Source organism: Ursus arctos, unplaced genomic scaffold (assembly GCF_023065955.2).
Source record: "Ursus arctos isolate Adak ecotype North America unplaced genomic scaffold, UrsArc2.0 scaffold_11, whole genome shotgun sequence".
Taxonomy (NCBI): Eukaryota; Metazoa; Chordata; class Mammalia; order Carnivora; family Ursidae; genus Ursus; species Ursus arctos.
The window spans coordinates 48,531,743-48,556,651 of record NW_026622775.1 but is presented as its reverse complement, the minus strand read 5'-3'; the positions used below and the strand labels follow the sequence as shown (position 1 = coordinate 48,556,651).

Genomic DNA, 24,909 nt, shown 5'->3' with positions numbered 1-24,909 from the left:
TTAATTTATAAATTAGGTAAAGTAAAAGGTTGACAATAATAACTAATAAAATAATTATAATAATATACTGTAATAAAAGTTATGTGACTATGGTCTCACCCTCATTGTATCATACTCACCTTTCTTCTTGTGATGATGTGAGATGATAAAATGCCCATGTGATCAAATGAAGTGAAGTGAATGACATAGGCACTGTGACTACTATTGACATTCTGATGAAACTTTACGCAGGATCATCTACTTCCAGACCGAGGTTAACTGCTGATAATTGAGGTCTATGTCCTCTCCTTGCAAATAGGACCTATCATTTTCATATTCATTTCAAGAACACTGTAGACACAAGAACAGCACCACAAAATGTCCTGAAAGGATGAATGTTACCTTACAAAAATTTATTTTTAAAATGTTTAGCAGGTTTTGAAACTGGATGACTTGGGCCTTCAGCCTCCAACTAGGAACGTTGGACTACAGTCTTGGGTCTGCTACATTCATGGGGAGGGTTCAGTTAAAAAAAAGTGATTATGCTTTAATATGGTTAAAATATTCAGGGAATATTTAGATGAAATTCTACCTCAGTTACACTTTCTTTTGACATATTATTTTGCTATGAAAACATATAGAATTTGGGTAAATTTGAATTAGTAATGGAGGCAGATGTTTCTCTGAGAATATTTCTAATTGGTATTTTTTCTTTATTTCTTTTTAATATTTTAACTCTATTGATTTAATCTCTCTATATTTAATATACCTTTTGTTCAGAAACAATTTAATATGCATCATTATTGTGCATTGAACTAAGCAAGATATATTTAGATATATTTCATTGTCTGGTTTAAAAAGTGAAAACATGTATTACTTAAAAATAAGCTACATCTGTGTTCTAAATCCTTTAATTAAACAACTCTTCTTGCTCAGGAATATTGCATTTTATGTAGGAATATTACATATTGTGATTACTGAGAATTTTTTTAAAAAATTTTTTCAGTTAGCCACTTTTAACTATACTGTCTTAAATAAATAGTCTTACCTACCAGTGTTTGTTCTAAAGATGTTTTTTAATAACATAAACTAAATATCCCATTCTTTCCAGTGATGCATAAAATGTTCTTTGTTTATTAACAAAATCTTTATTCCTAAGAAGAATTGGCAATTTCAAGAAATGAAAAGAGCATTATTAGCTAGTACTGGCATTTTACTGTTTTGTTAATTCAAAGTAGTTTGTTGAATTCACCACCACCACTTTTCTGTACATGTTCTATCCTAGAGATTGTGACCTCTTTAATAGTTATTTATATTATTATGCAGTTGAAGCTCTATTTACTGATTTTTCTTTCTCTCCTTTTTCCTTTACCATGCTGCAGTAGCTAACATATTGTGGAGAGAAGAAGGTACTAAATTCCATTATTTTTATATCATGATTATTTTGCTTAATTTAATTACTATCAGTTTTAATAATTACTTTATTTATTTTTAGGTTGACTCAGTATTTTTGTTTGATTATAAATTGATATTCTTTTGTAAACCTGATACCAATAGAAATATTTATTACTCTTTATCAGTTTGATTTATTGTTGATACATAACCAGTGAAGTACGTTATCATATATTGAAGTGGTTTTAAGTATTTAAAATTAAGTCAAAGAAATAAAAGCAAACTTAAATATAACCTCCATAATAAACCCTGATTTAGATTAGAAAAAGAAAAATTATAAAAACCATTGCCTTATCAAGGGAATGTAATAAATTATTCAAGAAAATGGGTTTAAAGGATCTTGAAGGATCTAGAATCAAATCTAGTCTCCACCCCTATTTAACCGAGGTCCCTCTATGTCCCAGTTTTCTTATCTTAAAAATAAGGATCATTGTTTATGCTCAGTAGGGCTGCTACCAGTCCCTTAAATATAGGCTATGTTCTATAAATAGTATCCACTTCCATTTATTATTGTTATGATTTTTCTTATTCATAAAGACTGGGGAGAATGTGTTTGACCAGGTACTCATGTGCTTTAGTTAAATTTTTAGGAGCAAAATGTAGTAAGTCATCATTATACTACTCTAAGCAATGACCAAAACATTGCCTCCTAATCCATCCTAGACAAACTTTCTCTTCCCTGATTATAGTTTCCCATATGAACTGGAGTCACTGCCACCTGTGAGGGCCCTGTCTCATAAGCTTCAAGTGATTTGAGAATTGAAGCATCTCAGTTTTGTTCTCAATGATGAGGCACACAACCATTTTTTCCTCTTGGTATTTGTTGCTTCCAGAATCTTTTGTATAGGTTTCTTCAATGTCTGGTGTGACTGTGCCTTCTCATTTTATTCCACTTAGATATTTCACATTTGAACATATGAATGTAGTCATTTCTAAACCTAGCATTAATAGATCTATTAAACAAAATTTCCTATACTTTCTTCCTTCTTCAGATCAAACAAATATATCTCTGGGCATTTAAAAATTGATTTCATGTTATCATTGTAATGGAAGGAACAAAACCTAAATAGCCAGAGATCAGGTAGCACAGATTTGGCTTTGCTGGGTTTTTGCTGGTAAAATTTGGATATATTATTTTACATCTCTGAGTCAGATTTTTCAAACACATTGCTTGAAATACAGTTGGCACTCTTGTTATAAAATTGTGATATGTAAATGTCCTTAAAGTATGTAAAACAATGCTTTCTTATAATTTGACTGATAACAACCATGAACATTATTATTTTATAATTTTAACATGTAATAGTAATATGATAGTCTTCAGGCTACCTTTAAAAACATAAGACCTCCAGATTAATTAAAATCACCCAGAGATTCATTATATGAAACCATTTTTATCTATTTAAAATTTTCTTCTGTTAGTTTTTTTAACATGTATACTCTCAATAATTATTCTCCATCAATGATTTGCTTACTCTTCATAACTTTGTTTAACAGAGAATATGTCCTTGAGAAATAATAGTTATTTAGTAGATTTTACAGATAATTTTAAGACATATATAATAAATGTCTTTGGGTAAAGTTTTTCAATCTTTTATTTCATGTACAATTATCATCAGGGTCCTTTGTTGTTTCTTAGAATAAACAAGATTTAACGTAATATACTTGAGAAAACAATATGCCTGATTTAGATTCATAGGCATCTGTAAATTATTTTTTTACAATGTCACAGTTACTGGCAAGGCATTACAATTAGAAATGATTGCATGTAATAATAGTAATGGTGGCCAGAGACAATAGACCAGCTTGAGGAATCACCGAATCCTAACAGTGTATACAATTATTTCATAAAAAGTAATTAAAATAATAGCTAACTAAAGCTTCCAAAATTTTTCTACCTTTATTTTTAAATGATAGAATTATAGCAAATATGAACTGCATAATTCTGAGATCTATTTTTGTTTCCACCGTAGTAATGTGTTCTGTTTGTATGCTTGCCTCTTTACTATGCCCAAAAGAAATTTATCCCAGAGAGAACCAACTGGGGAATCCCAATTTCAGGCATGCTTCGATAAATATTGGAAACCGAGTTAAAAATCATAAACCTCTCATAATGTCATTGTATTTATATGCAAGTATTAAAACCATAAAATTTTGTTTAACTGAAAAATTATTTCTTAAACATGAGCATCAGAATCTAGCTTAGCTAGAACTTTGTAATCTAAATTGATTTTATTAAATTTAATATGTATTATCTTAGGAATCACATGGATATTTAAGCCTGAAGCACAGCATCCTCTACTTCTCTGGGTTCTTCTTCCAGTTTTTTTACTAGTCATCATTGCGGTTTGTAGGAACGCAGAAAGACATTGTTTAGAGAGGAAATATGTCACTCGTTTATTGACAAATATTTTAAAGAGCCTGTTAAATGCAAAGCACTTTGAAAATACTGGAAATATAAAGATAGGAATATTTTCTCTAAAGAAAATTTTGATCTAGTAAGTTAAAGTCTTAATCATTCTAATTGATAACTAATTTTACTATATGATTTGAAAATATACCTTAAAAGATCCATTGTTTGGTTTCCTTCTGCAATATTTTTTATGATCTTGTAATAAAATAGAATCTAATAAAGTATGCCTTAATGTTTATTTAATGGACAACTGTTTAGGAATAAATGATTGAATTTAATAATACATGTTTTAATTTGGATAAGCACTAAATTAAAGGACTTTAAGCCATTTTACTTAATGATGAATTAATCTTAACTTTTAAATATGCTAAATTCAAGCTCCAAAGAGACATGTGAGGTGGTTCACTATATAGCATAGCATTTCCTAAATTTGTTATAGCATGGAATTATTTTGATGAATATTTATAGGATCAATATTGAATAAAGCCTATTTTGGGAAAAACTGGGTGGATATGACATCTAATGATTTGAAAGCCAAAAAAATAACTTCTATGTTTATAAAAATGGAATGTCCCTTATATTCCTTGTAAATATTTATGAATCTATTCATGTGAAAATGTAGAAACGATTGAAGTAAATCACTATATTAGTCAAGCTCATTTACACCTACCAATACAAAATGCAAATAGAAAATGCAGGGAAACCTTACAACAAATCTTACATGTTACACCATAATCTGATTAGCTTTGTGACCTATAATGTCACCAAAGTGGGGCAAAGAGGATATGGCAAGCAGGTCAGCTTTTAGCTTCTTCATCCTGAAATTATTCACATTTCATTGGCCAGACTATTACACATTGCAAGGGAGGTTGGGAAATACAGACTAATATATATACCAACTTTGTGAGTTCCATAAGCTTCTCATAAATTTATTTTTAGAGAAAAAAATGCTGAGGTTCTCAGGACCAGATTACTGCCTCACAGTAATATTGATGAATTATTTAAAATGAAAAAGAGTTTCAGAGCGTAGGCCTCAGAATGCATCAAACTAAGAAAGTCATAGCATTGTGGAGTGGTAAAGACCATGCTTTCTAACAGTCAGTAGCTGACGCCAATTAAATTGTGATCAAGTTCTCGGTATATTCATTAGCCAGTCCCCTATCATTAATATTTCAAATACTAACATCAACCTAACCTTTTTAGTGCTTTATATTCTTTCATTAAAAGTTTTGCAAATCAAAATTGTGATCTGACAAGAGATACCCATTTGCAGATATATGTGTATATATATACACACACAAAATGTGTGTGTATATATATATATATATATATATACACACACACACATAGATACATGTATAATTATATAATTTTATATATGATTCCAACTTACATCAATTACATAACACAAATACTCTATTATATTATAACTTTTTCTACGTTAATCGTTAACTGTGAAATTAATCTTGCGATTTGCATTCAGCTTTTTCAGCATATGTTCGAAAGTTCTGGAAATGGTATAGTGACTCAAAAGGACTGTTTTTAGATATCACTCTAACCAGTGAAATAGCACCTATTTGCTGGAATAAGAGTGGCTAATAAGAGCTTGATACAACCACTCAGTTTCTAGCAAGAATGAGAGTGTAAGTTTTATTTTAGTTGAACATAATATAAAGATCTTATTGAGGTGCAGTGGAATGATGCTACTTTGTGTGTAAAAAAGTTTTTAGCTCCAAAGACAAAGAAACAAAACATGGGAATATTCATGAACCAACAATCTTTCCTTGCTAAGTTATTCAGGATGAGAAATGCAATATGGACTGTCTATCTACTCTTGCCTATATTTTTCTTTAGCTAAAAAAAGAGATTTTTTTCTAGATTTCAAAAAAAAGAAAAAGAGAGAGATAAGTTTAGGATCCCTTAAAAGTGAAAAGAGTAATATCAGCTAATGAAGGACTTGTAACACTAAAACTTATTGAATTACCTTTGATTGGTTACCAAAGCACTGCATCGTATAATTTGCTCTTGACCATAACTTAAATTCTAAAGTAATGGCAATTTAAAGCAGAGGAAGACACACATCACCACAAATTATCTTTTATTATTGACTATCTTTTGTTATTGTTGGCCATCCAGAAATTAGAAATTAACCAAATTTTATCCTTGATATAAATGATGTAATACATATGCTATACATAAGAAATAATATCATTGTATTATCACAATAAGCTGTTATTCATGAGCAGCTCTCCTAAAGGATTGAGACAGGCATGTGCATTACATCCATTTTTTCTCAGTCCATTTCACGTATTTAAAGGTGCAGTATTGATTAGAAAATCCTTTGGGAAATACTTCCCTCTTACAAGACTGCAAGTAATTCTTGCTTGCGTCCTTTCTCTGTAGAGAAAGAAAAACAAAGCAAAAAGAAAGCTCACAAGGAACAAACAAATTATGGATCACTTTCTGGAGCCACTATACTCCATTAGATTAACAATCGACCCGGAAAAGACAAAGTACACGTGTCTGTCTTCACCAGGGGATGAAAAACGAAACTAGAGGCTGCCTGTATTGCCGATCCTTACTGTGACGAGAGGGTGAAGCTTTTAGCTAAAGCCAGGAACTCTTGTAATATCCTGCAATACAATGCATGAATGAGGAGAGAACTGTAACTGAAACCTACATGGTTATTAATCTTTTTGGGACTCAGAACCCCTTTGCATTCTTCAAAATTATTGAGAACCCAAAAGCTTTTGTTCATGCGGGTTAGTCCTATCCACCTATATTTACCATATGAGAAATAAAACTGAGAAACATTAAAGATATTTATTTATGAATTTATTGAAAATAACCATAATAAATTCATTTATAAGTACCCATAAATAACACAGTTTTAAAGCTATATTTTAAAAAAACGAAAAGACTCACATTGTTTTGCATTTTGCAAATCTTTTTACTGTCTGATTGAATAGAAGATGCTGGATGCCTGTATCTGCTTCTACACTGAATTGTTGTGATATCACTCATTACATCATATGTCATGTAGCCTGTCAAAAAGTACACTCTACATTTGGAAGAATCTAATTTGTGAGAATGAGAGAGAAAAATGTAAATGACACCTTAGTATTATTATGAAAATAGTTTTGACTTTGCAGACCCCCTGAAAGGATTGACTATGAGAATTGCCTACTAGGAAATGAAGTCGATCTTTTAGCAGGTTCATAGATGCATAGAATATCCTAGGAAACTGAGATGTAGCAGTATGTCTCACAGTATAGATTTGAGGAAAACATGGAAACAGAAATCAAAATCTGGTTATATATTGGGGCACCTGGGTGGCTCAGTCGTTAAGCGTCTGCCTTCGGGTTAAGCATCTGCCTTCGGATCAAGGTGTGATCCCAGGCTCCTGGGATCGAGCCCCACATCAGGCTCCTTCACCGGGAGCCTGCTTCTTCCTCTCGCACTCCCCCTGCCTGTGCTCCCTCTCTCGCTGGCTGTCTCTCTGTCAAATAAATAAATAAAATCTTTAAAAAAAAATCTGGTTATATACCATTTCACCATTTTTTTCTATCAATGTTTTAAAAGAAGAGATAATGTCAGTCATAAAAATAGCAACAGTACCATTTTTTGAAATTTTACTATGTGCCAGTCACTCTGCTAAATGTTTTACTTTCTCCATCAAACTAGATTCTTTTTTTTTTTTTAAAGATTTTTTATTTATTTATTTGACAGAGATAGAGACAGACAGCGAGAGAGGGAACACAAGCAGGGGGAGTGGGAGAGGAAGAAGCAGGCTCTCAGCAGAGGAGCCTGATGTGGGGCTCGATCCCGTAACGCTGGGATCACGCCCTGAGCCGAAGGCAGACGCTTAACCGCTATGCCACCCAGGCGCCCCTCAAACTAGATTCTTACAAGAGCTGTATGACATAAGTATAATTATTATCTCCAAACTTGAGATGGGGGAATTATGGCATAGACTGAGTCACTTTGCCATGGTACAACACTGAGTTCTAGAGCCATGATTGGCCTCTGAGCTGTTTGAACCCAGAGAATGCAGATTATCTCTCTGTTACATTCTCCCATCTGCCCCCAAAAAAGTTCAGAAATGGAAACTTAACAGTTATAGTGAACATACACAAATACGTTATTATTTTCTTTACAAATAAAACTAATGAATGCTCCAAATGAAAATCTGTATGTGTCTTTAATTTCCAACATCTTCATTATCAAGTAATTTATATTATTCTGTGCCCAGTATAATCACAATAAATGTATATATGTATAATATTATAGAAGTAAATTTAAAAAGAAACACATCTGTAGCATATATTCAGGTCACAAGTTCTGCTGCTAAAAGCTTCAGAAAACTTGACTTAAAAAATCTCTCTACCCAAGGGGCGCCTGGGTGGCTCAGTTAAGTGTCTGCCTTCGGCCCAGGTCATGATCCTCGGGTCCTGACATTCAGCCCCCACACTGGGCTCCCTGCTCAGCGGGGAGTCTGCTTCTCCCTCTGCCCTTCCCCCTTCCCCTATTCGTGCTCGCTTTCTCTCACTCTCTCTCTCTCAAATGAATAAATAAAATCTTTTAAAAAAAGTCTCCCTAGCCAAAAAAAAAAAAAAAAAAAAAAAGAAAAAGGTAAACATACCTCTTGTGGGTAGAGAGAGGAGGAACTCATAGATGGCTCACTCTAAGGATATAATTACAATTTTAATTCATAGCAAAGTGATTAAAAAATAGTTACTTATTTTATAATTGTTATTTTAGCTAATATATTTATATATGGTATTTTGTTGTCATTACTATTCATCAATATTGAAAAGCTGTATTTCCACTGAAAACAATAAAGTTCGAAAACAAAGTAAACCTCGCATAATGAGATCTGTATTTCTTCAATAACCTGTAACCTGGAAAGTAGTTCATGCTTTGTAAAAACACTGAATGTGTAACTCATATAAAAAGTAAGAAAATAGACTTGAGATTTGAACAAGTGATTTGGATGGGTTAGCTGGGTTTTAGAGGAAAATATAGCTCAGAAATTTCATCAGTGCAACAATGCAGTGGAATCTCACTGACTGTATTTTGTACAGATTATGGTAAATAACATAATGAAAGTATTCATTTGAGCAAAGGCAGAAATATTTCAAGAAACAGTAAACAGTCTGGACCTAGAGAATTTGTCAGGTTCAAACACATTCAAATTCCTGACTGGGCAGCAGAATTTTGCAGCAGCAGAAGGAAGAGAGAGTCGTGTTCATTAACAATTTTAGGAGCTTTGTAATCATCATAAAACATAGTGTGTAACTGACACAGTTGAAAACTAGGCACCACATTGCAACCTGGTCTTGTTCCCAAGTTTCAACAACCAATAATGTTAAATTGATAGTCACTGACATGCAGCACATGTCAGTCCTATGTTAATGTTGACATGGAAGCTTGCTGATAAGTATCAATTGTTTTTGAGTAAAACCTGACTTTTTAAAAGTTTCACCCTTTGGACATAGACCTTATATTCCTTTATGCACAACTATAATTATATATGAGTTGACAACTACTAAATTTATTTTATGAAAAATGTGACTTGAATTTAGTTTTTGCCACTTCTTCTGTTGTTCAGGAATATTCCAACATAATGTAGCGCTCTCTGGAATTATAATACGTAATTAACTGATAAAGATTGCATGTTTTAAAATATGAGTGCTATCAGATATTTATAAAACAATAATATGTGTCAAAACAATCTGGAGTCACTTCAAATGCATAAGCGTATTAGATAGAAATAATCTCATGTGTTAAAAGAAAATTATAACCACTATGTATAAACACTAATAAAGTCATAATTATACTTGAACACATTTTCCTCTAAATCGTAAGAATAGATGGATATATGTCTCAATGGACAAAATTGAAGACTTTTTTTAATTAACTAGGAACATATTTAATAAGAGTAAATATGGTTTAAGTTGAATAAACAAATATTTTTATGAATACCTACCCTTTATCGTGGTCCTCAGGCTTGACTTAATAAACCTTGCAGGTATTATCGATCAAAATGAAAATGATGCTTGGGGAATTTTTTGTATTTAAATAAATTCTTTTTATCGATATTTTTAGAATTTAAACCTCTTAAGCAGCAATGGTATGGCTTTTCAAACAACCAAGATTCGAATATCTTTACTTATCTTTTAAAGAATCCATGCTATCATTGAATTCTGTATGCTGTAGTTAGACTGAATAAATGTGATTGTACAAACCAGTACAGCTGGGCAAGGGATTGGGTGAGGATCAGAAAAGAAAAGGACTCTATATGCTTAGGTCTGGTCACGCTGGAACAAAGCAGAAGCAGAGGAGACAAAGAGAACAGGTAGAATATATGGAACTCCCCAGGTGCTGGCATCAGTTAACCCCAACCGCATTCCAGGTGTCAAATTTCTAGCATCCTGCACCCCATTACATGTGGCTTGATAAAGTAAGTGAGATGAATTTCTGAGATATCATACACCCAAATCTGTAGTGTGAACAAAATTAAAAGTATGATTTAAATCATTCACTCAGATTTTTTTAAGACTTAAATTAATTCAAGTTTTAAAGTATAGAGTAGATCCCAACCTTTGCCGGTATAAAACTGAGATCTAAGACCTCTGTGTAGGATTGATTACATTTACAAAAGTTATTTTAGGAAAATATATATTCCCTAAAATCCAGAGGACTTGGTCTTTTTGTTTTGAACAGTTTTTATGTAAACTAAATTTCTACAAAGAATGACATTTTATTTTCCCTAGGGAACTATAATGAAAATATGCAATAAATATAATTCTTAAAAAATATTTTTATTCCTTAAAAAACACCTAAATTAAATGGGGCTTGGGCTCAAAGTCTATGTAACAAAGGGCTTATAATCTTCATTTTTATCTGAAACATGTATTGAATTATATTAAAGAAATCACTGAATTGCAGATTAGAGAGAATAAAGTAGAATGCATAATATCAGAAAGTTGCTTTGGTCCACGGTAAAGGTTTCATATGGTTTGTCATATTAACATCACACAACTTTACAAATTGATCTCCTGCTGGTATTATGAGGAGCACTGAGTTTGGGTTGTAAAGATTTCTGATAATTTTATTTTGAACTTTTGAATATGTTTTTATTCCTAAGGTCTGGGAATTGGGAACATGTTCTATGTTTTTTATGAAGATGGAATCAAAGTGATACAACCCATAGAATGTGAATTTCAGAGGCACATTAAGCCTAGTGAAAAGCTCCTGGGATTTCAGGCAAGTATTTAAAAACTTCCTTTGCAGTTTTAGTGGCAGTTTTGTTAAGTTGAATTATATTTCGGAAACACAGTGAAATCCATGCACATATGAGATGTTTTGGGAGCAGAATACTAAAACTGTGATACTGGTTGTTATTCTATGCAGGTTTAATATTCGAGGAGGAAAAACGATATGTAATTACTTGTTCTAATTAAAATAAAGGCAATAGAAGTGAAATACATAGAATGAACACTGTGTAATAACTTTACCTACTCCTTAATTTAGAATGTCTCATATTTTGGTAGGCAATGGTTACTTTAACAAAATGAAAGAAAATAGCATGCAAATAATCTGATGGGAAATTGGGGTCTATTAGCTGTTTTATAAATATTGATTCCTTTTTATTTTTTATCTCATTTTTATGAGGTCTCAATGGAATGAATACTTTAGATTTACATAGAAAAATATTAATTCTTTTATTTATTTATGTTTACCTTGCCCATCCCAGGAAGACTTTTTTCTGTAAAATATTGGTACAGCATTCAGAAAGTAAAATAATATCTAACAAAATGGGTATTGATTATACATATTAGAGACTGCATTTTAATAAGGTAATAATAAATTATAATTATTTTTATGTTGCCATAGCTATATGTATCTCTCCACATAAACATGTATACACCGAAATATGTAATATTAAAATATCTATGTTTTTTATGTGTTCCCACACAAGTTTGGATAGGCACCAAACACCCAAAATGGGATAAGATATTGGTAGACCTCATCATGGAACCTCTCTTGATACTCATTTTTAATGTTGGCATGGCCATGAGATATGAGTAAAATAAATATTTAATGCCATTGTTTAGATTTTTTACTTTGAACTCCTATTTGCAGCGATGTATAGATACATGGAGACAAAAATTTACACCTTAAATCTATGCCCTAAAATAATAAAAAAATATATGGGTGAGATAAGGTAGTCCAGCTTCCTTCTAGATATTCTATAGGAAAAATAAAGGAAATAATTTAACTCAATATGTCCATGATTGTTTAAAAGAAATGAAAACATTTGGGGATGCTTGGGTGGCTCAGTCGGTTAAGCATCCAGCTCTTGATTTCTGGTCAGGTCATGATCGCATGGGTCATGAGATGGAGCCCCATGTTGGGTTCCACACTTAGCAGGAAGTCTGCTTGAAGGTTCTCGCCCTCTGACCCTCCCCCCACAGGTGCGTGCACACTCTCTCAAATAAATAAATAAATAAATCTTTAAAATAAAATAAAATAAAACAAATGAAACCATTTTTAATTTAAAAATATTTCAGTCAAGCTAAATTGCTAAATGGAATTATTATAATTTTTGCTAAGCTATGGTTTAACAAGTAAGACAACATTTTAAATGGCACATACGATTTTGTTTTGTTTTATAATCATATAACTAAGACCATTTTGAATAAGGTACATATGTGTGTGTGTAAATAAATAAATGCATATGTGAAAATATAAATATTTGCTTGTGATAAAGCAAATAATGCAATTTTATAGCACATTCATATTATGGATGAAAAATCCGGGCTACCACACAGATACAGGAAATGTAGCATCAAAATGATTTAAATCAAAGCAAAATAATTTTGCAGGAGAGTCTATCTCTGAACCAGCAGTTTTGTAGCTGACACAGATGTGTTGGTTCTATCACAGAATTTGAAACTTCGGTTATTAACACTAGTAAGATAATCTGTGAAATCCATACTTTTCATCACAAAACTGTCACCTCGTGAGTTTGATTTGCAAATTTAAAGACAAAGAATTTTCTTCCTACATTTCAAGTATGCTATTCCAGAGTACCGGTTAATGGGTTAATGCAATTTGGTTCAATGCAAATCTAAAGAATGTGCTTTTTCAAACATTTCTTGATGACTCTGGATGAGTTAATTCCACAACTATTTGAAACCTAAAGCTGAAAAGGAAGCAAAAACTTGATGTGACACTTTTGTGACATGTCTGGACAACAGGGGTGTGAGTTTACTTACCTGAATTCCTCTCTCTTTAAAGCTTTTGAATACATAGACTTCTCCTAAAAGTACTACAGTAGAAACCACATAGGATTATGTATATCTGTCTCTCTATATGTCTGGCTATATATAGTGAGAAATTACATACATACATATATACATTATATATAACTTTCTATAAAAATTAAAAATTGAAGAAGTGAAAACCAAACCCCATCATGACAGCCTTCACTCATTTCCTTCAACCTGAGAACCCTTATCCGCAAGCATACATCAACAGTGAGTGTCAAAGCAGGGATAGTTACGAAGAACTAATTTAGTGCGTCAGATTTTCCAAATCACAGCCTATGGAAATCTTTACATTCATCCTACATATGAGTTTATGCATAATGCAAAATGAAGGAAAATATAAGGATAATTTAGCTGTCCTACATTATATAAGACAAAAAATTACAAAAATTTTAATCCTCTAATGGAAGAGTAAGCAAAAAAGAGTAAAAAATGTCAGATTTGTACTTTTGAAATCAACTATCAATGTGTTTTTTATTTTTTTTTTAAGATTTATTTATTTATTTGAGAGAGAGAGAGAGAGAGAGACACAGCATGAATGGTGGGAGGGGCAGAGAAAAAGGGAGAGATCTATCTTCAAGCAGACTCCCCACCGAGCATAGAGCTCAACATGGGGCTGGATCTCACAACCCTGAGATCATGACCTGAGCCGAATTCAAGAGTTGGCCCCTTAACTGACAGCCACCCAGGTGCCCCAAATGTGTGTTTATGGCCTTTCTATTGCTTTGGGTGTTGAAATTAAAACACAAATACATTTCAGCTGACCAATATATTTTTTAAAGCATTAGTAATAATACTGAAAATTGTGACTCAGCTAAAACTGTCCTGCTTGTTACTGTTAAGTGCAGAATATAAAGACATTCAATGAATACCAAAAAAGAAAAAAACATATTTCCTATGTAATTAACATAGTCCGTATATATGAAATAAGAACTACAGAAAATAAACTTTTATTTCATATTGCTCTGTTATTTTTTATTCCTAAATAATTATTTCTTATGCCATGCTATTTTGTTTTCTATTTAAACACAAGAGAAATGCCAATTTCAAACTGTGTAAGCTATTTGGTGCTACATTTCTAGATTTACATTTCTAATTATAAAATAATGTTCTGAGGAAATTGTTGAGTATTATGTGAAGAGAAAACTTTTCTCCAGAGAAACAGAACCAGTAGAATTAATATATGTATCTATATCTCTCGATCTCTGACTCTATCTCTATATTTATCCCCATCTCCATCTATTTCTGTCTCTACCTCTATCTTTTATTTCAAGAAGTTGTCTCAAGTGACGGTGGGGTGGGGGGCGAGTCTGAAACCCCTAGGGCAGGACAGCCAGCAGGAAATTCAGGTAAGAGTGGTTGTTGTAGTCTGGAGTCTGAAATTCACAGATGAGGCCAGTAGACTGGAAACTCAGACACGAGATGACATTGAAGTTTTGAGTTAGCAATCTATAGGCAGACTGGAAACTCAAGCAGATTTCTGTGTGGAACTCTTGAGGCAGAATTCCTTCTTCTTTGGGAAATCTCATTCTTAAATCTTAAGGCTTTCAATTGATTGGATTCACATTATGGAAGGTGATCTGTTTTACTTAAGGAACGATTGTATTAATCACCTCTAAACAACTTTACAGCAACATCTAGACTGGTGCTTGCCCAAACAACTGGGCACCATAGCCTAGTCATAGCCCAGTTAACACATAAAATTAACCATCACATCTTACTATCTCTTTTAGTCAAGGGCCTATTTAATTCATGTTTGTATTCCCAACATGTTGAGTACGGTGCCTTACACATAGCAGATAGTCAAACAACATTTGTTAAATGAATGTGATGAAAATTCCATTGCTTAGAGCCTTGGGCTATTCATTCCTTTATGCGTTCTTGAAGTTTAGACATATATATGTCTGATTTCTTCCTCACCCTAACATTGTTCCTTACTTTACAATTCCCACAAAACAGTGCTCTTCTAATGTGTTTGTGAAAAATGTTTCAAAAAATAATTTATCAATGAAGTTTTTAAGGGTAAATATAACTTCATAGGTCTATTAATTCAAGAGCACATAGTCAAAATGTACTGTGCAAATATTCTGTGTAAGATAGTTTGGAGTTCTATTACAGAAAAAAAAAAAAAAGCCGCTTCCTTGGGATTTTAGAAGATAAATCCCTTGAGTAAGAGTAGTGGAAGTGAGTCCTGGAATTATTTTTTCCCATGAAAAGATTAAACATAAATATAATATTTTTCAAAGTCATTGTTGATATTAAAAGAATGGCAGTGCAATTTCCAGTATAACTCATTAGTTAGTAACATTTAGATAAAAACTGAAATACTTAGAATATAGAATTTTCCACCAAACCTCTCAGAAGATGCTGTTTGCTTGCTCTAAATAAAAATTCAATTCTGGTGCAATGTCAGATTACATTGGGTTTCAGCTTTTGATAGTGAGTTGGTGAGGATTCATGCAACATGGTTTAGTTATACTTTCATCTCTCTTTTTTTTTTTTGTTATATAGCCTTACTAGATAAGACTCTTGCTATATTTATCCTAGTTGTACACATGATTTCATCTTGTCCCCTACAGTATGAACTTAAAGCAAATAGAATTCTCTCCCAGACTTATGAATTCAGAATGCAAACTGAAATGGGTTGAAAAAAATGTTTAAATTACAGGTTCAAGGATGACGGGCTCGGGGCGCCTGGGTGGCACAGTGGTTAAAGCGTCTGCCTTCGGCTCAGGGCGTGATCCCGGCGTTACGGGATCGAGCCCCACATCAGGCTCCTCCGCTATGAGCCTGTTTCTTCCTCTCCCACTCCCCCTGCTTGTGTTCCCTCTCTCACTGGCTGTCTCTATCTCTGTCGAATAAATAAATAAAATCTTAAAAAAAAAAAAAAAGGATGACGGGCTTTTCCAAGATGGCTAACTTTTCCACTCCTCTGGTTTCCACCGATTCTGTCATCTTTAGCTACCATTCTTTTAATTTTTAATACTTTTTAATTCCATTCGTTCCGTGTTTGCTTGTTAGAGCTCTAACTGCTGTTCGTCACACACACCATGGTGCTATCTATTCTTTTATGGGTACTAGAAGAGCTTAAATGAAAATCACATGTATCTTATCATCCATGGGTCCTATATTTTGAGACATGAAGGTTTTATTAGTGGTTTTAATGGTAAATTAAATGGTGATGAACTGCAGGGGAACACACTTTCTACAGAAAGTCTGATGTGAATCACCTGTAAAATGTCTGTTTTCTAGGTTTTGGATTCCCATATATGAAAATTACTTTACTTTTATAAATAAATACTACTAGTAAGTACTGTATTAGAATGGAATTAGTCCATAGGAACAGATCGTGTACAGTATTCAGAATTTACTTAGATATCAAGAAATTGAAGCTGAAATTAGAAATAGGGAAACACAACAGTGCACATTTCTTTCTCTCTTGGTGGTCTCCTTTACCTCAAGCACTGCAGCTTTCCCGGCATTCATCTATTCCCTTACTTATCCCTCCATATTTCCCTTTTCAGCATTTCATCTGTTTCTAATCTAATTACTACTTCTCCAAACTGTCCATAAAAATATTTGTTAATACCCTAGCCCCTTTATATGGCACACACCATTCATTTCCCCATGAAGCCATTGAGAAAGTTTTTGAATTCAATGCCACTGTGTACTTCAGAGAGGAATGTTTCCCCACTTACTCTTTTCTCAATGGGCCTCTATTCAAATATGGCTTATCTTAAAAAAGAGTTTAGAATGATAAAGATTTAAGCTTTTGTCCCTTTGTGGTTACAGTGATGTCCTTCAAAGAGCTTCCTAAAGAGAGTAATGTAAATTACCTCTGTTTCTTGGTGGATTAGTCTGTAGGTGTTAAGAGAAATAAATTTATGAAACTGGCCTTTGAAGCCCTAGGCTTAAAGAGCCTTCTAATTGTTAATTAAAAATTACACTTTTTTAGGGGCACCTGGGTGGCTCAGTCGTTAAGCATCTGCCTTTGGTTCAGGGCCTGATCCCTGGGTCCTGGGATTGAGCCCCGCATCAGGCTCCTTACTCTGCTGGGAGCCGGCTCTTCCTCTCCCACTCCCCCTGCTTGTGTTCCCTCTCTCTCTGACTGTCTCTCTCCCTGTCAAATAAATAAATAAAATCTTTAAAAAAAATTACACTTTTAAAAAATTTTTCACATGTGCTTCTATTAGACTGTAAGTATGTAAGCCCAACAGGAGAACAACAGTTGGAAACACGTAAATTGTTGCAACAGCATGTTAGTGGATTTGAGTAGCAGGTGATTTTATCTAAGAAAGCAGATTAAGTCTTCTTCAAGAATTATTAATGAGAACCAGCCAAGTTATTTTGATAATTATGACCAGAATGATGTATGTGTCTTAGGCAATCTTTTGTGGTCATTTTGAAACATTTTTTTTACATGAGAAATAAGGACTCATGATACACCTACAAGTCCATTCTACAAACTTCAGAAATAAATGTGTGTATAGTAATTTAGATTTTTCAGTGGAAATATTTTAAGGATAAAATTGAAGAATTTAACTTATAAAAATTATTCATACAAATGTCTTTACACATGAAAAATTTCTACTCGAGATTTATAAAATCACATAAATCTACCTTGTATAGATCTTAGACTATAGTTCTGGTCTAAGATTTAGTTTTACTCACAACAAAAGTACTTATTCCTTTTTTCAAAGTAATAGATTTGCATGATGAAATAAAATAAAGCAAGAAAGCATAGATAAAAAGTGGTAGTTTCTTTCTTCATGTCTCCCTATTCCCAGTCCCACTGTATGCAATCAATTACATTGACTCACTTAGTATGCCCAGTAGCAAGAGCTCTTGAATTATCAATTAGATATTTTCTATTGGTGTTTCTTTATGGACGATAATAGTTTTGCTTACGCAGTTCTTAACTTTTTCTTTTTCTAAGTATGTTGTCAATTATGTAATTATTTTAATGCTTTTGGGGATTAGATTTATAATTTTAATGATTTATTCAAATTTTAGTCCTTATTTTTCTTGAAATTTCCTAAAATGTCTATGTTACTTTACTTTTCCAAGCTGTTGCTTGATTTCTTATTGTTTACATTTTATATTTCAAACAAAGTGTCAAAATTGCAATTTAACATGAAAGGCTGATCATTTCTTTAATATCATTTTCATATTTCAGATAGGTCATAAATCTCAGTTTGAACAATTTAAGAGGTGGTGTAGAAAGAAAAACAACACAGCGAATTAATGCCAATAATTTTTCTTTATTAAATGCTTGAATTGCTAAAAACTAAAAAAATATTGCTGAAAGTGTTTAAAATGACAACTTTGCATTTCTCCATATACTTCTTGTATAATGATTTTATATGTTTTTCAGATGAAAATTGGAGATACAACTATATAATAAGAATTAAAAACAAAACTTAAACTTCAAAATTATTATTTATCTCAACTATTTAAACTACTAATTTATTATCCATTGATACTCCTTTTTTTTTTTTTGCATTTTGGTAATTTGTCTTCAAAATTTTATTAAACCATTGTTAAAGGATACATTATGGATTGTTCTGTAAATTAAAGGCAAAACCTAAACTTCATCTAGGACTTGCCAAACAACACGGCAATCATTCCATTCCCCTTTGAAATCTCATCTGTGCAGTGCTAAAGAAAATGGAACACAAGCCACTATCCAGTAGCAATCTAAGGTGTCCCAAATCACCACCAAAGTGTTTCGTGTTTCAGAAACTGGATCCTTTCACTGACTCTATCTTCAGTATTCTTTCTTCCATCCTGAAAAACACCACAAGAGTCGTTTCTACCTCATCTCGATTTTGAAATCAAACATGTCCTCCCTATGATAAGGGCAGAAGAAAATGAGTTTAGCATATTTAAAAGTCTATACAGTATTATCATTTTCATTGAAAAATAGTAACTTTTAATGAGAAAGTCACGGGGATAAAGGTGCAGCACAGGAAATACAGTCAACAGTTCTGGAAGAGCGTTGTAGGTGACAGATGGTAGCTATGCCTGTGGTGAGCACAGCATAATGTACGGACACTTCAAGTCACTGCATTGTACACCTGATGCTAGTGTAGCACTGTGTATCAACTGCACTTTGATTAAAAAGAAGTAACTCTTTAATGTGTAATGTTCAGCATACATTTTTCAATTCATATAATTTCCTAAAAATATATTTTACTACTGATAGCTCACTTTTGAAATTATTTGGAAAACTTAAAGGTGGAATAAAATAGTAGCAGATCTGATTAAATAATCCATGTACATTTTAAGGGATTTGCATTGAACTAAATTGCAGAGGCAGTTTCAGTGAATTCTCAATAGGGTTTTCATGTTATTACTCAAGAATTTTTCCAAACCAGATAGTGTGGCAGAACTCCTATCTAATTCATCAGTAAGAAAGAGACAACACAAAATACAATTCTGTGGGTAATATAATAAATAAGATTTAGTTTTAAAGAGAAAGGACAAAGAAAATGTAATTTTGGTTTGTAACTTCCTACCTATAAAGAAGGTAGGTGCAGCGCTAAATCGTTATTTCTTAATATAACATTTATTTCTAAACATTTGCAAAATATGCTTTAAAATGGGTCTGTTTTCATGGTTTTTGTTTAACTGATACAAACATAACAAAATACATAGGTGTATAAATTATTTGGTCAGTATCTTTTCACCACATACCTGTAAGAAATAGACTGCAAGGTCATTTGCAAAAATAATTAAACAGTAAATAATATAAATCATGCTAAAATAATTTTTAAAAGAATATTGACCTAAAAGGTAAAGTGTAATGTTATTCAAGGTAGACATTCTGATATGGAAAATATTTGTGTGTTACAATAAGGTTTAAAAATAAAAATGCGTATAGTTATCCCATAAACAGCTTTATAATATTTGAAGATAAATCTATCACCCTTCAGAATAATTCATTTCAGTAAATCGTAGTCTTGCAAAAACTATTAAGCCTGTCTCCCACATAAGGCACTTCTGTGCTGGACAATATGGGAAGATGGAAGAACTCGATCAAAATGACATGTCACCATCTGCATTGTGGGATTATGTGCTACAAAAAAAGTTCAATTCCTAAGTGATATTACACTGTGTTTAACCAAATGTAGATACTCCAACAACTGTAAAATTAACTCAATTTATGCTTTTATGTCAACATTTCTTAAATAGTTACAATACAAAGTAAGCTATTCACAGGAAGAGATCACATATGCATACTTCAAAAGGTAATCAATGAAACCTGTGTTGTTCCTTAACTAATATCTCCAAAAAGAAAAATTAGTAAAATGTGCATCATCAAATCTCATGTATCACTACTAAAAAAAAAAAAAAAAAAAGTTGACCATTTAAAGAAGGAAAAGAGGCATTGTATTGTTTTTGATATTCCATCTCATTACAACTGTTCAACTCTTTTCCTTAAAAGTTTAACTTTGTTTCCTCTTTATCCTATGGACTTGTAATGATAAGAAATGATTTAATTTACTCCATTTTAATATAAGAATTTAAAAGAATCAAGGTAAATTAATCCTAGGAGATTCATTTACAATGTCTTCGAAAGCCAGCAATTGTATTTTGACAGATTTCATTTCTCTGTGCTCTGATCATATTTCTTAAAGCAATTATAGATTTTGACATAAATAATGCCTATGAAGTAGATATTCAGGAAGGCAAACGAAATGAATTCCACAAGTTGGACTGAAGTTAAAAAACTTAAGTTCAGTTTTGGGAGCCATGTTTTAAAGCCGCATTAACAAACTATCTTTAACATTTGACAGACTTTTATGTAAAATTCAGGATAGAACATATTGCATGGAACAGAAGTACCAAATCAAATGGATGGGAAGCTATTAAGGAGAGATTTATGCTCTTTAGTAAAAATTTAAAACTCTACCTTACAAAGAAGTCTCCCTCTTCTTGAAGTTAAAAAAAAAAAAAAAAAAAAGACTAGGTATCCAGCTGTCAGAAAAATTCTACAGAGGAATGTGTACATTTTGCATTTAAACAAATGTTTTATTGATCTTTTTATTTATGAGTCTATTAATCAATAGTTGGAAGGGACCATTTGAACAAGTATTTTTTTGCTGCTACTTAAAGAAACTAGAGAATAAAACATATTTGAAAGGAGTAAGCCCCATCTTCCCATGATATTCATTAGCATTCACAACGATGTCATGATTATAATGAGTTTTACATTATTTTAAAGAAAAGTTTACATACTATAGCTCAGCTTGGTTGCTTTCATTCATTCTTTCTGTCTTTTCCTTTCTTTTTTTTTTTTTTTTTCCTTTCCTTTTCTTTCCGGTCAGTTAATTTCATGTGTTGTCTGATAAGGAAAAAATTTGTTAATCCTTTTTTTCCCCTTTAGCTAACCAACTTACCAATTAATAAAACAAAGTCAGGAAAGACTATTATTGCTTCTATACAAATCAAATCTTCATTATGTTAGGGAACAGAATTAAATACAACTAATTCTTTAGTTTCAACTATCCCCACTACTATTTAATTAAGTTATCCACCATGAACTAAATGGGTCCATATAATTTACACTTTCTGATATCCACCATAATTATCCATTTTTTTTAGTGCCTGAAATTAGCTTTTAATACCAACATCTTTTGCCAGACTCTATTTACTGGTTTTTCAACCTAACTTGACACCAATGGTTTTGATATTTAATTCGGTCTCACATTATTCAAATTTACGCCTTTCCCAACAGACATTAAGTTCCTGTCCCAGGGATTCTCAGTGCCTATTGGCCCCTGGACCTAGCCTGAGACAGGATTTCAGCTCCCTTAAAAGAACCAAGTGAACCAAGACATAAACCATCTAGTCCTACATTTACAAAAGGTCTACGGTTTTCTTCTCTTACATTCTGTAGACACTTGAAATTGAACCCTCTAAACATTTATTTTTTAATTGCTATTCTTATCTAATGTAATATTTTTATAAATTGAGTAAAACATTTTCTGTTTAAGCAGAGTAGAAGTAATTCAGAGAGTTTTGGATTTTTTTTTCTCTTTTGAAATCAATTGACAAAATCCTAATTCCATCCCCTCAATTTCCAGATGAAATGAGAAAGGTCAAGTGATTTGGTCAATGTCACAGAATTACCAAATGATAGAGGGGAAAATAATTCTCTTGAATAATTCTCTTGATGCAACAATTATTCCACACTTCAAGTAACCCTCTGAAACTCTTAAATATTCACAGTGAACTTCTCTCCAAAACATTTTGAAAAGAAAAAAAATTGTAAAAATATGTAGACTATTATAGTTTCATGTAATATAGCCCATAGAAGATTTTCTGTAGGAAAATAACAGGTACGGAGCATCTAGATGGCTCAGTTGGTTAGTCTGCCTTCAGCTCAGGTCATGGTCCCGGGGTCCTAGGATCGAGCCCTGCATTGGCCTTCCTGCTCAGCAGGGAGTCTGCTTCTCCTTTTCCTTCTGCCCCTCTACCCTGCTCATGCTCTCTCTCTCAAATAAATAAATAAGTAAAATCTTTTAAAAAAAGGAAATAACAAGTAACACTGATCACTTGACCTTTTCAAACACGATTTTATTTAATGTGCATAATAATCCTATGTGATAGGTAATATTGTTTTTCCACTGAGATAAATGAAGGTCAAAAGGAATATTTACACAGCTGATGTGAATGTAAAGCTGGACATGACCTCTAGGTCTGGTTGACCTCAAGGCCTGCTTTCATAACCTCTCTAATACAGTGTCTCTAAAGAAACTGGTTCTCAATTTATGACAGTGTAATGTTATCAGCTCCATTTTTATTATTACACTAAAAGACAAAAATACATTCTTCTTATGTTAAAAGAGAGGATGAAAATTTCTGTAATGTAGTCTTTTTGATATTGATATCCTGGAGTCAAAATCATGCTGTATGATGGTTTTCTAAGGCCAAATTAAGCCAAATCACCTCCTGCGTTCCCATGACTACCTATGCTTTGACTAATATGAGCTAGACTGTTTATACACTTTAATAAATGAAATGGCAAATAGAATTATATAAATTGAATAAAAATCAGTTGTATTGCTCAGGTTATAAACAGTAATCTCAATTAAAAATTGATGAAAATATTTAAAGTTCATAGTCTTTCTTTTTTAAAAAATGGTCCAACAGGGAGATAACTACTGATATTAAATTAATTGTACATTATTGTAAAATCTCATTTTTTTTAACTTTGCAAAGCAGGATCAGCAGAGTACACTGTATTCGGTGCACTCAAAAAAGCTTAACCTTGACTACACATATTTCCACATGGCTATGAAAAATATCCTAGGAATCCCAACCTAGACGTTCCAATCCAGTACAAAACAACCTTTGTTTTGTTTGTCTTGATTCATGATAAACTGAACAAATCCTCATTGAGAATAATTATTTGCCTTCTATTGATAAAGTGAACAATATTTTTTTAAAGTGTTTCATTATGTACTTTTCTATTTATCTCAATAGACTCAGATTATGACAGTTTGGATTTTAAAAAGAGAGACAGAGAGACAGAAAAGAAAGCTCAAAATCAGTGCTTCTTAAACTATTTGGGGGGAAAGAATCACTTTGGTTTTTGTTCAATACATTTTTTTTAAAAACTAGTAAGTATTTTTCATCCCAAGAAACCTTCCAGGCAAGTTTGACACTACCCAAACTGTTCTAAATCCTATTCAAAGAGATAAGTCTGCTGATCATAGGAGCACATGGCTATTATGGCAATGTCAAATTGCTATAAAAGGTTCTAAATGTTTATTTTCAATTTCTATACTATTCTCAGCTTGGTAACAAATGATATGCCAACTGGCAGCTGTTCCCAGACAACATTTTGAATAGTGCTGCTCTAAAATTCAGTTTCTCAATCATTCTGGATCACATGGCATGACTGAGAAATAGACACTTTTGACTTTTTTTTTTTGCTATGATAAGTGACATTTAAACAAGTATTTACTGAGGAAATATTGTGCCTTCACTATTGTGTTTGGAAAATGTAAAAATATGGAAAGAGCAAAGGCTAACATTTTAACTGAGGATGATACTACATGGTTATATGCCAAGTTATAAGGCACAAAATATGAATGCTATGGAAGTTCAGACAAGAAAATCAGTAAGACCCATGGTAGTTAGGGATGAGTCACATAGGTATTGGAAATATGACGGCCAAACGTAGACTGAGAAGAGTTTGATTAATAAAATGTGTGGTGTGCTCTTTAGTAGCTGTGGAAAATCATTGGTTTTTATGAAATTTTGGTGAGAATATTCAAGCTAGAAAAACAGACTATTTGTTGGAGAGCAATGAAGATTGCAGTTATACATTTTGAATAAGATTTTTAAAATTTCTTTCTTTTTTTTTTTCAAAGTCCTTCTACTTCCGCCAACTCTCAACTATTGCCAAAGGAGGGAACCTTCGTGCCAGTCTTAGGAATATGACTGGTAGAGAAACAGAAAAATTAATCAATGCAGAACTACTAAAATCAATTTATTTTCAATAATTAGTGACCAGATCAGTAAGGGAACCAGGTCTACAATATACCTACAAATTTTCAAACTTAAGAGCTACATACTAATCAAAACATCAAACTGTCTTTCCCTCATTCTTTGACTCAATATACATTTCCTACCAGTTCAGTACCTACATAGGAGTGTCTATATACCACCCTTGGGTGAATCCACAGTGCTCCCAAAATCAATGCCCAAATTGGGTGT

At 32.4% G+C, this 24,909-nt stretch overlaps 1 protein-coding gene across 4 annotated transcripts in view; it reads left to right on the top strand.

The window, feature by feature from the left end:
* FSTL5 (follistatin like 5) overlaps positions 1-24,909 on the top strand; it is a 701,705-nt gene that overhangs the window by 597,770 nt on the left and 79,026 nt on the right. For 2 of the 4 annotated variants that reach the window (XM_026499587.4, XM_026499586.4), the window contains exons 11-12: positions 1,362-1,388; positions 10,995-11,113. In XM_026499587.4, the coding sequence (XP_026355372.1) occupies positions 1,362-1,388; positions 10,995-11,113 (146 nt within the window). The remainder of the gene's footprint in view (positions 1-1,361; positions 1,389-10,994; positions 11,114-24,909) is intronic. The other 2 variants (XM_026499588.4, XM_057310158.1) reach the window with 1 other exon arrangement.